Here is a 14,051-nt window from a genome sequence, read left to right on the forward strand (position 1 = left end):
AGGCCGGTACAGGAGGGATCCGGTTCGCCGGATTGCTTTCTATATGCAGGCGGAGAATATAGGTCAGTAACACAGTTGCTCTCTTTTATCACGCGAGGCGTTTGTACCAAATGAGCGACTCCATCTCGTTTGTCTTTGCTCCCGTGATGAATCCGAGTGGGATCAGAATGGTCATGATGAAGCGTGACCCTTGACCTCTGTGTGATTCTGCACCGGTAACCATCAGAGTCGAGGTGAGGATTTGAAGTAGCACCTGTGCAGGCTCGCTCATCCATTTTTTTTTTTTATTTCCGTTCTTGTTCCTGCGCTTCTCGTTCCAAACCAGATGGTGACACATGCATTACCTCGCATGTATATTTAATACAGAGCACAGATTATGGAATTTCTATAAAAGTTTTAGTGTTTTTGGACTCATTGCCTTAATGTGCATCTGTGTGACTGGTCCTGTTTGCTTTTCGTGTGGCTTACGTGTTTTTAGTCTCTGGTGGTGTTACGATTGAGGCTTATGAAGTCTGCCGGGCGAAGAGTAGCCAGGAACAAAAAGGGATAACTTTAAAATCTTCAACTCTGTTGTATTTTCCTACCCGGAAGGAAGACAATGCGAACCGGGTCAAAACCAAATCCGAATAACTCGGGAATGCCACAGGGATCTGTTTTAGGTCCACGACTGTTGTCGATGTAATATCGCCGACCCAGGTCGGTTTTACATAAACATCCGTGACCCCTTCAAATTGCAATATTTTTGATCTCACTTTGTCTGTTGTTCCCACTCGACACTAAATACAGAGCTTTGAAAATGAACTGCTGCCTTTGCCGCTGAAGGAAATGAATAATTCATAAGCTAACCGGTGCGGAGAGAGTGGAAATTAAACATAGGTTTTTAGCCTTTGCATGCAAGCTGCTGGAGTCTACCAAGCATGGTCAAATCCCCACGTCTTATTTTTTTTTTTCATAAAGTACATTCTCCCTGCAGTTATTTGTTAGCAAGAAGTTGATTTCTGACTGACAGATTATCTTCAATGAGGTTTTGTGGACTGTAGAATATTTTTCATACACTGGAAAGTAAATCCAGTTTATTCACCTTTGTTGAGGAGCTGGTCTTTGGAGTTGTAATTTTGGATAGCTTTCTTGAAAGAAAACAATTTCACGCTAAGGATACGAAGTCTGTGGCAGAATCACTGAGAGCCGAAATGCACTCGAGGGCGCTTCGCTCGTCCACAACTCCGATCCGGCCTGACTGGCATGATAGAGAAACCTTCAGGTGAGATGCTGTGAAGCTGATCGAATTTCAACCGTGCGACTCCAGCCCAAACCGGCGACGCCGTACGGAAACTGCCAAATGGGTTTTGGCGTCGCTGCCAGTCTGGTTTTCCGCGGCGGCATCATCGGGACAGCAAACGTTCGTGACGTGCCGCCGCCACAGGAAGAGCTAAATTAATCATGGGTGGAAAATTCACACCTCCTGTCAAGCCTTTCCTGTCTCGGAACAAAAACGAAGGGAGACACGCGAGACAGGCCGGCGCCCTTCGGCCGGCCGTGACACGTTATGCAAATTGACATTTGGGATGCATATAATAGACTTAATGATGAAATGCTAATGGTATTTGGAGCTGGTGTCTCTCCTCCTGATGTGCTCGGAGGTGACGCTGCCAAAGCGGTGACCTTCAGGTGTGAATGATGATATTCACAAGGACGAGTCTCTTCTTGTTCCGTACGGCCGGCTGGAGCAAAATTTACACGACGGAGGGGGAAACTCACTGACAAAAAGGTTGGGGATAGAAACTTGGAGAGGAAACCTCTCGTGTAATCCACTTTTCTCGCGGGGCAGTTGTCACATGGTGATTGTTCACGACCCCCCCAAGCAACGAGCCAATGTATCATCAGTCATCATTCTGCTGGACTTACTTCAGACCTGCTCTGAGGGGCAGCTATTTTTTTTTTTTCAGGAGCAAGATTGCCAAACCCGTGGGGGTATGCTAATGCCCTCCAGGAATTACAATTTGAATTTACATCTGTCGTATTTTTTTCATGAATTTAATTTCATAATTTAATAAATTTATTTTATTTATGTATTTTTAATTTAATGTAATTTAATTTTTTTACGGGGCATGGTTTTAAAAGTCAGAAAAAAAAACCTAGTTCAAGACTGTTTCAGCAAAATGAAACGTAATTACACGGACAGTGTTTAGCAACTTGACTCATGATATATTAAAAGGGCAAGGTCCCATTTTAGATTTACATTTACATATAGTGAAGCTTCTATAAACACTGAATATTTCCTGACGTTTAAATGTCTTTGGCTATTTGAAGTAATAATAAAAGCCTATTAGGATTCCATTCTGCATTCAGTCCATTCAAGTTAACAAGGACTCATAACCTTCATGCTTTTTTGTATGTCATATCTTCTTGTTCAGCTGTGCGGTGTATTGCGCGTACATGCCAGCAATTCATAATTAATTTTTTGAGCAGGTGTCTGGCCTTGCGACAGGCCCAGACAAACCTACAAACTCCCAGAAGTCACTGAAACTGGGGCAGCGAGACAATATGCAAATTTGTAGTCACAAATATTTGGGGGTGGGGCTTTATACATTATTAGCATTGTTACTGCTGGAATTGGGAAATATAAGAAACATGATTTCATTTATTTTAAATATCTATTTATTCAATTTTTTTTTTCAATTTTATTCTTATAGTTATTTATTATTACTTTATTATTTTGGAGTGTGTCACATTTGGAGGTTCCCGATGGCAAGCATATTTCTCTCCGCGTCTAAGTAGCAGCCCCCGTAGAACAAAGTGGCCGTTTACATGCATTTTTATGTCCATCCATAATTCAGCAGAAGACATTTGTGGCGCATGTGCGTTTGCTTCCCAGGTATCTACTGCAGAGATGTTTCTTTTTTTTTTTTTTTAAATGGCATACCATGAATGTCTGAAAGTAGCTCACCCATACACAAAAGCTTATCTGTGATAAACAACAGATTGTTATTTGCAAGTGTGAACTCGTAGGTGGGGAACAAAAAAGAAAACATATGAAGGGAGAATTTGCCATATTTGGTCATGTGATGGTATCCTATTTTTTTTCGCTGGAGTGCAAAAGCTTCACCAGATTGATTTAAGATGGCTTTGAAAATTGAGTAACACTGCAGCTATGATGGAGTGCCGCGAAGAACCATATTGGATTTATCAAGTCGTCTTCTTTTGAAATCATCTTTATGCTTCGGGGCTGTTGACTGACAGCCAACATGAAAGAAGAAGACAAAAAGCGACGGTGACTGAGTGTGTTATTCCGGGCCGTCTTCTCCCAATCCATTTGAGCTGCGCCCACTCAAGACACCTACAGATCTGGCTCATCCACAGCCAGATCCAATAAAGCACCTGGAATGGATGGCGGCCATGATGAGAAAAAAAATGATAAACAAAAATGAGGAATGATGGAAACCACTTTTCAAATTGTTGCTTTTTCTCCGAGATTAAGAACAACCAATCACTTCTCTATCTCGCTTTGCATATCTGGCCGGCGGTATTTGTTGTTCTTGCTTGAGCACCGGGTCACGGGATTTTTTGAGCGCGTTCGTTAGCCGCCGCCGCCGTTCCTTTTACATCTTTCAAAAGCTCTCAGAGTGAAACAAGAGGTGCTTGCAAAAATATAACATCGGGGTTGGAGCCGCTGCCGTGCTTTGCGGGGAGATGAGATGGGCGACTGGGTCTGAATACTTCATCAGGCTTTCTCCCCGACAACACAATTCCATTTTTTTTCCGTCTCGGCTACCATTGGACGTAGCTAGCTAAAAGGCGCTACGTACTAGGATTCAAAACAAACATTGCGTGTGGGCTGCAGGTTGAAGTTTGACTTTTTTGTAAATAAAACATCAAACAGTTCCCCACAAGCTACTTTTCGTGTATCTCGCTCTCGTTTATTTTTTTTTTTGCAACAGCGTGTCCCAGTCATGGATTAGCTCGGAACGGCTATTTAGCTCGGATCTTATCGTGCCGGGATTGGCGCCACGTGTTAAATCCTATCACCCTCCAGAGTCGCTTATTCGGATGACGCTAAGGTCTCTTTCGTTGTCCCCCGAGCGAGTTTGACGCATGCTGTCAAAGGCGAAAACGAGAAGGCCGAGCCCCGAGCTTGTACGGACCAATTCAATTACCGCCGGCCGTCGTCTAACGGAGAATGCCGAGATGCCGGCGAGGCTGCTGACGACTGCCTCTTGTCTACATGATCTTATTTACTAAGACACACACTTATCGATCGCCTTCCACATGCCAGCGACTGGAAAAACCTTTTCACATGCACTTTTTTTTTCCTGCGGGCGGACGGTTCATTGATATTCAGAGGTACAACGGCATTTTCTTATCGCCACCAAATCGGTCGACGGAGGGGGCATCACCGACACGGGTCAATGAACAGAATCGATGGCCTCCGCTGCGAGAAACAACGATAGGAACAATTTTCCGCACCCCGATATTTCAAACTTTCTTCTCCGTCTTCCTTCCTCGCTACCATTTCTAGCTGCGAGCTGCGGACACAACGGTCTTATCGAGCGCTGCCTGGCTGTCAGCGAGAGTGCTCTATTTTGGTCTTTATCTCCAACGCAAGCCGGAGCCTGAGCTGCAGGTCTTGAAGGTGCCGTGCGAGATAAAACAGACAGGGACACTGTAACCTGCGTGTCTGCGGTCAGGGTGGCAACAGATGGGGGAGGGGGCGGAGTTAAAGCTCAGAAATGTCAATAAGGTTGTTTGTGTCCTCGCAAGGCCTGTTTGGATTCTGTGATACGTGAGGGCGAAAGGTTCAACGCAATCACAGACACGGACGGACGCAGGGGCGAATCGGAGACGACCTGAATCGAGATGATGGAATCTTGCAATTTGTTCAACTAAAGCCAAATTGGCCCAGTTATGGTCCTGCGAATTATTTGGAAGAAAAGAATCCCAAATTGACTAATTCAACTAGCGGAGGCCGTTTTAATTAAATGACGTATTTATAGGCTGAAAATGTTTTTCCAAAGTCCTATGAGAGAGATTAGCTAGATTTATGCTGTATCAAATTTCCTTATTCAGGTCTCGAGTTAGTCGGCATACTTTCAATGCTGTCGAAAGTTTGCTCGCAATCGTGTTTCCACGTGTCAAACGAAATACCGTCGTGCATTTCCCAGCGGTGTTTTGTGCAGGCTTTGAAGATAAAAATATTGCACATTTTTGGAAAAGGAAAAAAAAAAAATGTCAGGCTTCATCAAAATGCCTTTCTGGTTGTTGCTAGGCAACAACACCAGCGCCATTGGCCCTATTTGGAACAAAAGAACGTTCCTCGAGTGGACTTATTTGACTCTCCGATCGGGCACAATGAGAACCGATCGGCCTGTAATCGTATCAGCGACACACCATAGTCCTTCCGCACCCGAGCAAGCGAGGTCATCATAAAAACACCTCGTCCTCGCTGGGATTTTACGAACTGTCCCCAAACACACCAACCAGCTCATTTTTCCAAATGACGGAATTTGCAGACGGAATCAACGTCGCTCCGTTTGTATTCAACACCGGCCATCAATCGCTCCATATGAGTATTTGGGCTTTCAAAATGTGAGAAGAAACAACAGCAGCGAGGAGAGACACTGTGATCAATAGTGTTGCCAGAGAAGCTTCCCACTCTTACAAATGACTACAAAGGTGAAAGACGATTGCTTAAACCCCAAAACGTGCTACAGGAAAAACAGAAAAGCAAACTCTGTCACAATTAGTCCACTCCTCTCCATTCAACTTATGACAACGTGTCTTCCGTGCACAATTTTTTAGGCCGGGAGGCTGCGGCACAGAGTGGCTGGAATACCAAGCGGATAATTGGCTATGCGTGCAAAGCTCCGGAAGCACTTGCAGTGCCATAAATGCTTAATTGCAGAGCGACAATGTGATTGTTTGAAAAAAAATGCCTTCGCTCCATTGCTAAGTACTGGCTAGGATTAGTGACCGACCAAGCACGACATAACAAAAAATAAATAAAAATATCGAAAATAATATAAATATACAAAACAAATATATACAAATTATATATGTATATAAATCTATATAATTGGTTCCATCCAAATGTGCAATGAGAGCTTCGCTCAGCATCTGCAGCCAAATTTCATATCCCGGACAGCGGGACTCCAAATCTATTATTCTCGCATGACATCACACGAGACTTGAGCGAGGACAAAAGTGTCAAACTCATTTTCATTGGAAGTGAAGCAGTGCAAAGATGGCCGACTTTTTATTTTGTTTGCATCATCTCAACAAGATTGGTGCTGCTAGCTAAATCCCAGATTAGAGATGACAAAAGATTTTGACACGCACAAAAAAAAAATAGTAATAACAACACAAAATCATCCACAACATTGATTGTGCCTCGGGATCTGTAGGTATCATGGGATGCTTTAATCTAGCGTGGGTAATCCTCAATGGGGTGGGAGGGGGTAGCGGGCAGATTACCCCTCACCAGTTGTCTCCTTACATATTCCAACTTGGGCAAACATGCGCTTAAGTAGCGGCCGGGGCCGCCATTCACATTTGATCCCCGGCGCCATCACTTATCCCGAGACTTAACAGCATCAAGGACATGTTTACTCCCCAGCCGGCACTAGGAGGATTTACCACAACCTATGTGTGCATTTCTGCGGCCACATCCGTCACAGTGTCATGTCATTCTCTTGGAAAGTCAATAATGTGGTGGCGGTGGACATACATAGATTTGTTGCGGTTACCACGGCAACCCCCGTGACTGCCAATACTAATTGTTTATGTTCTAGTTTTTGATCGGACAGAAGCGAGAGATATTATGCTACATTGTGTCAACAAAGCTTGTCATAGTCCTCCAGGAAATAGCCGGACCCGGTTTAATCATAGAAAGATTCTTTTCCATTAGCAGAAAAATGAGGAGCCTGCATCATTGGTATTCCAAAGCCAGTCCCGTCTGTAATAGCTTGTCTGACAATAAGTGATGCAGCATTTTTTTTTTTCGTCTCACTTCTCCTTTTTTCTTCCCCGGATGCAATCAAACCCCCAAATGATCATTACAACCTTTTTTTTGTTATTATTGGACCGTCTGTCGCTGTGCATCTTTTCCCATTATTGTGGATGAATATTAGCAGACAAAGATTTAGGCGTTGGACATGTGTTCACATTCTGCACGCTAGGATGAGCCTATAAAAAATGTGCTTTTTAAATCCTTTATTTATGAACCTTGGGTTGAATTAATTCTTTCATTTCATTTTTATTTTTACTGTTTCATAGGTTTAAGTTACGTCTACTTAATCATTTTAATTATTAGGTTTTATGGTAAACAAATAATGGCTAACGGGACCAAAACATTTGCATGAAATCGTCGCAGCATTCGAAAGCTTCTAGTTAGCATGTCGCTATCCCCCACAGCAAGCACTAAATATATGTACAAGATGTCACAAAATAAAAAAAAAGCCATGCCCTGCGGATATTGAAAAGCATCTTGTACTTCAATGGCGCTCTTATGCAATCCAAACACGCCAAGCAGGATGATGCATGTACAAAAAAAAAAAAGAAAAGCCCTTCTTTTCTTTTGCACCTTTCCACTCCAGGCTGGCTTTCCACACAAAGCAAAACCGTCCTTATAATTATGAAAGCCATTAGACGCCAGCCACTCAACGAATGCTATTTGCTCAAATAAATAAAAAGGAGGTCACACACGAGTGAAAGGTCGGCAAAATCGCACATTTCTAGTTCTGCGCTTGAAATCACACCTCTGCATGTTAATTGCTTTGATTAGCAACAACACTCCGACCTTCCTTCAAAACAACTTCCTTCCGTGCGCTGCCAAGAAACGGAATATTCAAAAGCCCACCATAAGCAATCCAGCCCATCTTGGCGCTTACTTAAACGCTACTAAAAGGCTTGCACATCATCTGCACGGAGCTATAGAATGATCAATGTCCTAAAGAAAACAGTAATTGCCAAGCTCATAATGAAAATGGATCCCTAATAGGAGTTTCTCATCAGCGCAACCTGCAGCCCGCCGTGCAATTACCTCAAGTGTTTACAAGCCCTTTTTGCCATTATATTTTTTTCTCTACTCGTCCATCCCCAGAAAAAAAAAAAAAAAGATTGATTCGCTGATTTTTTTTTTTTTTTTAAATCAAGTTAGCATCACCAGAGAAATATCATTTTGTTTCGGAACTTTGGTCATACGTACAAAAAGTCGCAAAACAGCTGGTATATGTTGTTCCAATGGCTCAAAAAAAACAAAACAATATGCAAAGCAGAAACTTTCAAAATCATCATGTCACATGCTTTTCCCATATATGTTTTCCACAATAGAATCCAGCCATCCATTTTCTGTAGCGCTTGCTTTGCTAGCATAGCAGTTATCCCGGCTAACCTTAATTAAGAAACAATTCAAGTTAAAGAAACACTTTTTTTTGTGAATTAAATCGAGCAAATGAACCATGTTGCAAAGTGGAAACTTTCTTTTTTTTATTATTATTATTATTATTTTTGGAAAGAAAAATAAAAGCAACAGGTTACACAGTTAACTTTCAGCGAAATGCAATCCTAACTGAAACTGTACTCACATTCGGGACTCCAAAAAGTAAATAAAAGACTCACATACTTACACACCATCAATAATTTACAAAAAGGAACAGAGTCATTATTTTTCTTTTTTTTAAAAAAAATGGCCACGAGAGAGAGAGCGAGAGAGAGAAAGAATTATAATTGAAAACAATCCATAGAGAGCAAATGTCGGGAAAGTAGAAACAAGACTGTGCCTTACATGTCCCCCTTTTTTTGTCTTTTGACTTTTTCTCCGTTTTTTGTTTGTTTTGTTTTTTACAAATTGTGCAAGATATCATACTAAGGCTCTGGTCTTGAAGTGTTTGATGCTCACACATACACACGCACACGTACACACTCATTGCCTGTGCTCTGAGCGTGCGGTCGGTGATCGATCTCAGACAACTGTAAAAAAAAAAAAAAAGTGGACATGCACTTCATGTGATTAAAAAAAAAATAAGAATAATAAATAACCCCTTTGCATCCAAGGACTGACTTGATAGGAGATGAACTAAGATGACAATTAGCATTGTAACCATTAAGGCAAGAACACCCGGAGTGGCATCGGTCGGTAACGTTATGATAGTGTTGAGGGTACATGGATATGATGAGCACATTTATCTTCAAATGTCTTTTCTTTTTTTCTAGCACAACTTTGTTCCCCAAAGCAAAGAAAAATCTGCATTTTCTTCTCCACGTTGTAAAAGGTGATAAGAAAATAACAATGGCAGACACTATCAGGGACATGAAACTTCAAGAGATCCATTCTAAGTTTCAACTTCCCGCCTCAAAAAAGAAAACACACACATCAAGCCCACCCCACCCCAATCCCGCCCCGTTGGTAAATAAAAAGAAGTTACCACTTACATTAAAACCATTTCATCCTCTGGTGATGGTGTGATTCCAACACGTTTGCCTTACTTACAGCGATTTTTGATGTGTGTAGTCTGTTGCAAATTAAAGCATTCATCGTTTAGTATGGAGGGGGGGGGGGGGGGGGGGAAGGGGGTCGAGGGCTTGTTGTCTTTGCAACCAAAATCTTTACATCTTTTTTCGTAGTGCAACTCTGAAAAATAGAAAACATTTCCAGTGATTCCTTGAGAGGTATCGTTTCTTTGTTGTATTCTTTGTTTTTTGTTTTTTCCGCTTCTCAGTTTCTTGTAGTTCACACCTCACAAAATAATGCATCTCGGAAAAAAGAGAGAGAGAGAGAGAGAAGAAAAAAAAAAAAATCCAAAGCGTTTTCATTGTCTGCGTTTTTGCTTCTCTGCAACGGGCATGGCCTTCCACGAAACAACAAGGGGCGAAACACGGCGCCCTGTTGTACTCCACGGGCCTCCTTTTTATTTTGGGATGCAATCGCCAACAGAGGTTGGCTGCTGGAAAGGAGGGATGAAGAGAAGAAAAGCTAGCAGAGAGAAAGAGAGAGAGAGAGCTGTACAGGAGGGGAAAAGCCCGGATCAATCGGGGGCGAAAGTGAAGGTAAGGGAGGCGGGGTTAAAAACCTTCATATAACGCAGTAGGGTTCCCTCGGTAACCTGGATTTTCGGCAGTAGAGGAGCGTGGTGCTGAAGCAGCGCCGCAGCTCCCTGTTGGAGAAGATGCAGATGAAGGGGTTGACCCCGGCCTGGGCAAAGCTCATCCACACGGCGGCTGTCAGGTAGCCCGCCGGCACCACGGGGCCCCTGGCGAACACCCGCCAGTAGCAGGCCACCAGATAAGGCCCCCAGAGCCCCAGGAAGAAAAAGGTCATGATGTAGAACATCCTACTAATCCTCTTCTCCGTTTTGAATTCGTCCAACACCAGGAGACGCCTGCGGCCCGCCGCGTTGCCGTTCTGCCGGATACCCAGCAAAGTGGGCGGAGTCGGGCCCCGGCCGAAGCCGGCCAGCCAGTTGGCGGCCGCCTGACCGCTGGCGCCGGGCCCGTGGAAGGTCCAGTTCTGGCTGACGGCGGGCACGAACTGGACGGGCTTCATTTTTCGCCGGTCGTGGACGAAGAAGATAAGCTTGAGGTAAACCAGCTGGGTGGCCAGCAGGATGAGCGCCAGGAGGAGCATGAAGCCCAACGAGTCGTTGGCCCGGAAGGAGCGGTGCTGGAAAGTGCACTGGTCCTCCTCCTGGATGAAGGAGTAGGTGCCCACGTCCAGCACGGGCGGGAAGGCCATGGCCACCGACAGCGTCCACACCATGCAAATGACGGCCAGGCAGGTCCAGAAGGTCAGCCTCTTGGTGTAGAAGCGGTGGTGGGCGATGGCCAAATAGCGGGTGACGCTCACGCAGAAGAGCATGAAGGCCGTGTGGAAACAAGAGAGCACGCCCAGGAAGGCGATCACCTTGCACGTCAGCGTGCCGTAGCTCCACGCCGAGCCGTTCTTGACCGAGGTGAAGACGAAGGGGAAGCAGATGGCCGAGCGCAGGATGTCGGAGGCGCACAGGTCCAGCAGGAAGTAGTAAGGCGCCCGGTGCAGGCTCTTGTCTTTGACCAGCAGGATGGAGATCAGGAGGTTCCCCACCACGCCGACGCCGATGATAAAGCCCAGGGAGGTCAGTTTCAGGAAGGTGGCGAGAGGAGAGACATTCTGCAAGATGGTGTGGTCCCCTGCATGGCTATAGTTCGCCATAGATGGAGGAGGGATCATAAAGATAAGCGGGGGGATAGCTTCAGCCGAGTATCATGATCTGGAGGCGGCGGCGGTGGCGGCGGCGGCGGCTGCGGCGGCGGCGGGGGGAGGCGTTAGATCCATTTGGCTGCGGTGAGCTTTGAGGAGCTTTCCGGGCATGTAGGCAACCTCTCCTTTAAGGCATCCTTTGTTCCTTTGTCTCATCACACCTAAAGGAAGCCAAACGAGGGGGAAGAGGAAGAGAGAAAAAAGAAAAAAAATCATCCGCCTATCAGCTACTGCAATGTCTCTGTCACATTCGAGTCAAGTGTCTCACATTCGTTTCATTTAAACAAGCCATGCAGACGCTTTATGCGCAGTGAAGCAAATGTTTTTTGTTTTTGGTTTTAATGCAAGAGCGAGCATTTTAAAGCCCCTCTCGGAAAAAATAAAAATCCAATAATAAGATGCTCTCGATCACACCCAGCAAGCCTGCACAGCGCGCACACACAAGCGGGATGCAAATAGTCGAATGAAAGCCTTCGTGTTTTGCTTCCCTTTATAACCTTAACTAGTCATTCCTTTCATGAACCTGCACATATTTGACACGATTTTGGCAAAAAGCAGAACCAGCATCAACAAAAGCCCGTCTGTTGTCTCACAATTGCGTATTTCTACATGTCGCGTTTGTCGAGCGGCGTACTTACGGTTTATTTATATCTTAAAAAAAAAAAGAAGCCTCCTTCGATTCTCACATGAATCAAAGCAATCCCAGTGTTTGTTTGTTTTTTTTCTTTCCTGTCACTGCTTTAGATAAAACACAGCGTCGACAAGACCATGTCAAAATCCTCCAGGAAACACAAGAAGAAAAAAAAAAAGAAGAAAAATAGAGGAAAAAAGAGGTGATGACGGGTGATCGATCCAAACCGTACCTGTTGGTAAGGGTCCGTTTTCACATCCCCCTGGAGATGATTTCGTCGTCTTTTGTCGCTGGTTTAAAAAAAAAAAAATCCCGATTGTTGCCTGCCCCCCTTTTTTCCAGCACGGCGAAAATCATACAGTAAACGGGGAGCAGTGCGCATGCGCCCTGCATCCCTATTTGTGATCCAAGACGCGTCTCTGTCTCTTGTTGCAGCAGCAGCAGCAGCAGCAGCAGCAGCAGCAGCAGCAGCAGCAGCAGCAGCAGCAGCAGCAGCAGCAGAAGCAGCAGCAGAAGCAGCAGCAGAAGCAGCAGCAGAAGCAGCAGCAGAAGCAGCAGCAGAAGCAGCAGCAGCTCTCATGCACTCAGCCGGGCCTCTGCTTCCCCGTCCAAAACCACAGCACAAGCCTCCACTTAAATATCCACATTTACATGACATTACCATTTATACTGGACACTGATTCAAAACATCTTTCAGCAGCTTCCATCATTTAGAAGCTCCATTTTTTTGTTCAAGATCATCTCGTTTTGGGTTACTTTGTATGATAAAAGTATTTGATCTACAGTGATGACTTATCACAAATATGATCATCATGCATTTCACATTAACATATGAAAGCTAACTCAAGAGTCTAACATTTGGTGTCCTATTGGCTGATAATGGTAGCATTAGCAACATTAAATGAGGTACATATAGAACAGGTAAGTGGGTGGTGTCAGGTTGCCAAGTTCACTTGAGGTAAAAGGCATCCCATGTACGGCAAATGCATAATTGACAAGCACTTTGCTCACTGTTGTTCTCCCATCCTAGGCAGCATGACAAATTCATAGAATTGGTTTTCTCAAGCATGCAGGCGTCATGTCGCAAGCGTGTGGGACAATGTTCTTTTTCTTTGTAGCTGGGCTATAAAACATGCGACCCTAGGCGGGGTGGTGGCATTTTTAATGGACACCTTCATTCTCATTTTATGAGTTTTTCCAGGACAATTCGTGGTGCATCACACCTGGTCCAATAAACATTTTATTTTGAAGGATTTCTAGCCATGCAGTAAAGAAAAAGCTGTATTGTTGAGTCATTTTTTTTCTCTTCTATCTACATGATTGCATAGTTTCTACCTTTTTTCTGCATTGCTATTATAAAACATGTTTGCGTGAAATTCCAAATGAATAAGATGCAAAATGAGTCATTTCATAATGGTTTCAATGCATTTATTTTGACAGGAGCTTTCTTTGATTTGCAAGCACTTTGCAATAAAGATGAAAACATCAAATCAACATTTTAGTATTTATTTGCAGAAACGACAGTGTTGGTTTGTTTTGACAGCAGTGTAACATGTTATGAAGTCTTTCCGTTTTGTATTTGCTTCTTCTCCACGACGTTTCCGGTCAAGGCACATCAGTCGATTTCAGCCAAGTTTTGACACCAAAATAAGCACAAAAGTGTCATGTGTGCAATTTGGAGAAGCGCAGAACGAGCGACTCTTTCTTCCTCAAAGCAGTCTGTTACGCTTCCTCGCGTAACATCCCAGGCAGGCACAGAAGCCCACCATGGAGACGACAGTTCCCAGCAGCAAAGCCAACGCGTCCCCGGCATCGTACGCCGCGGCGGGGGGGATCGTCTGGAGGAAAGTCAGACAGGTAAGCGCAGCCGCAACGCGTGAAAGTTGCTGTTTAGGCGTCATGTTTGGAGCTTTCGGGTTGTTGCGCTTCCGGGATAGCTGCAGTGCGTGCCTACGTCATGTAACAGGAAAGGTGGGACTTCCGGTTGTAGTCAACCAATGGCAACGTAGCGCTCCGTAACAGGACCGGAAGAAGATGATACAAAAAAAGAATTTGCAATATTTCTGTGTGTTTTTTTATTTTTATTCTTATTTTATTTTTAGATAATCCTGGACTGGAAACAATTATATGAATGCAATCAAATGATGAGTGGTTTAATCCAGCATTGCGTGACAAAAATAAATCTGTGTC

General features: G+C 44.2%; 2 protein-coding genes across 2 annotated transcripts; both read right to left on the reverse strand.

Annotated features, from left to right (window-relative positions):
* Window positions 1-10,066: 10,066 nt before the first annotated feature.
* On the reverse strand, window positions 10,067-11,200 carry gpr85 (G protein-coupled receptor 85). Its single transcript, XM_085902563.1, has one exon. The coding sequence runs from the start codon at window positions 11,198-11,200 to the stop codon at window positions 10,067-10,069; it is 1,134 nt and encodes a 377-aa protein (XP_085758689.1).
* A 2,082-nt stretch (window positions 11,201-13,282) lies between these two features.
* Window positions 13,283-13,845, reverse strand: LOC147040348 (small integral membrane protein 30). Its single transcript, XM_085902601.1, has one exon. The coding sequence runs from the start codon at window positions 13,760-13,762 to the stop codon at window positions 13,571-13,573; it is 192 nt and encodes a 63-aa protein (XP_085758727.1). The 5' UTR covers window positions 13,763-13,845; the 3' UTR covers window positions 13,283-13,570.
* Window positions 13,846-14,051: the final 206 nt, after the last annotated feature.

Source organism: Syngnathus leptorhynchus, chromosome 21, assembly GCF_054491065.1.
Source record: "Syngnathus leptorhynchus isolate UIUO chromosome 21, UIUO_Slep, whole genome shotgun sequence".
Taxonomy (NCBI): Eukaryota; Metazoa; Chordata; class Actinopteri; order Syngnathiformes; family Syngnathidae; genus Syngnathus; species Syngnathus leptorhynchus.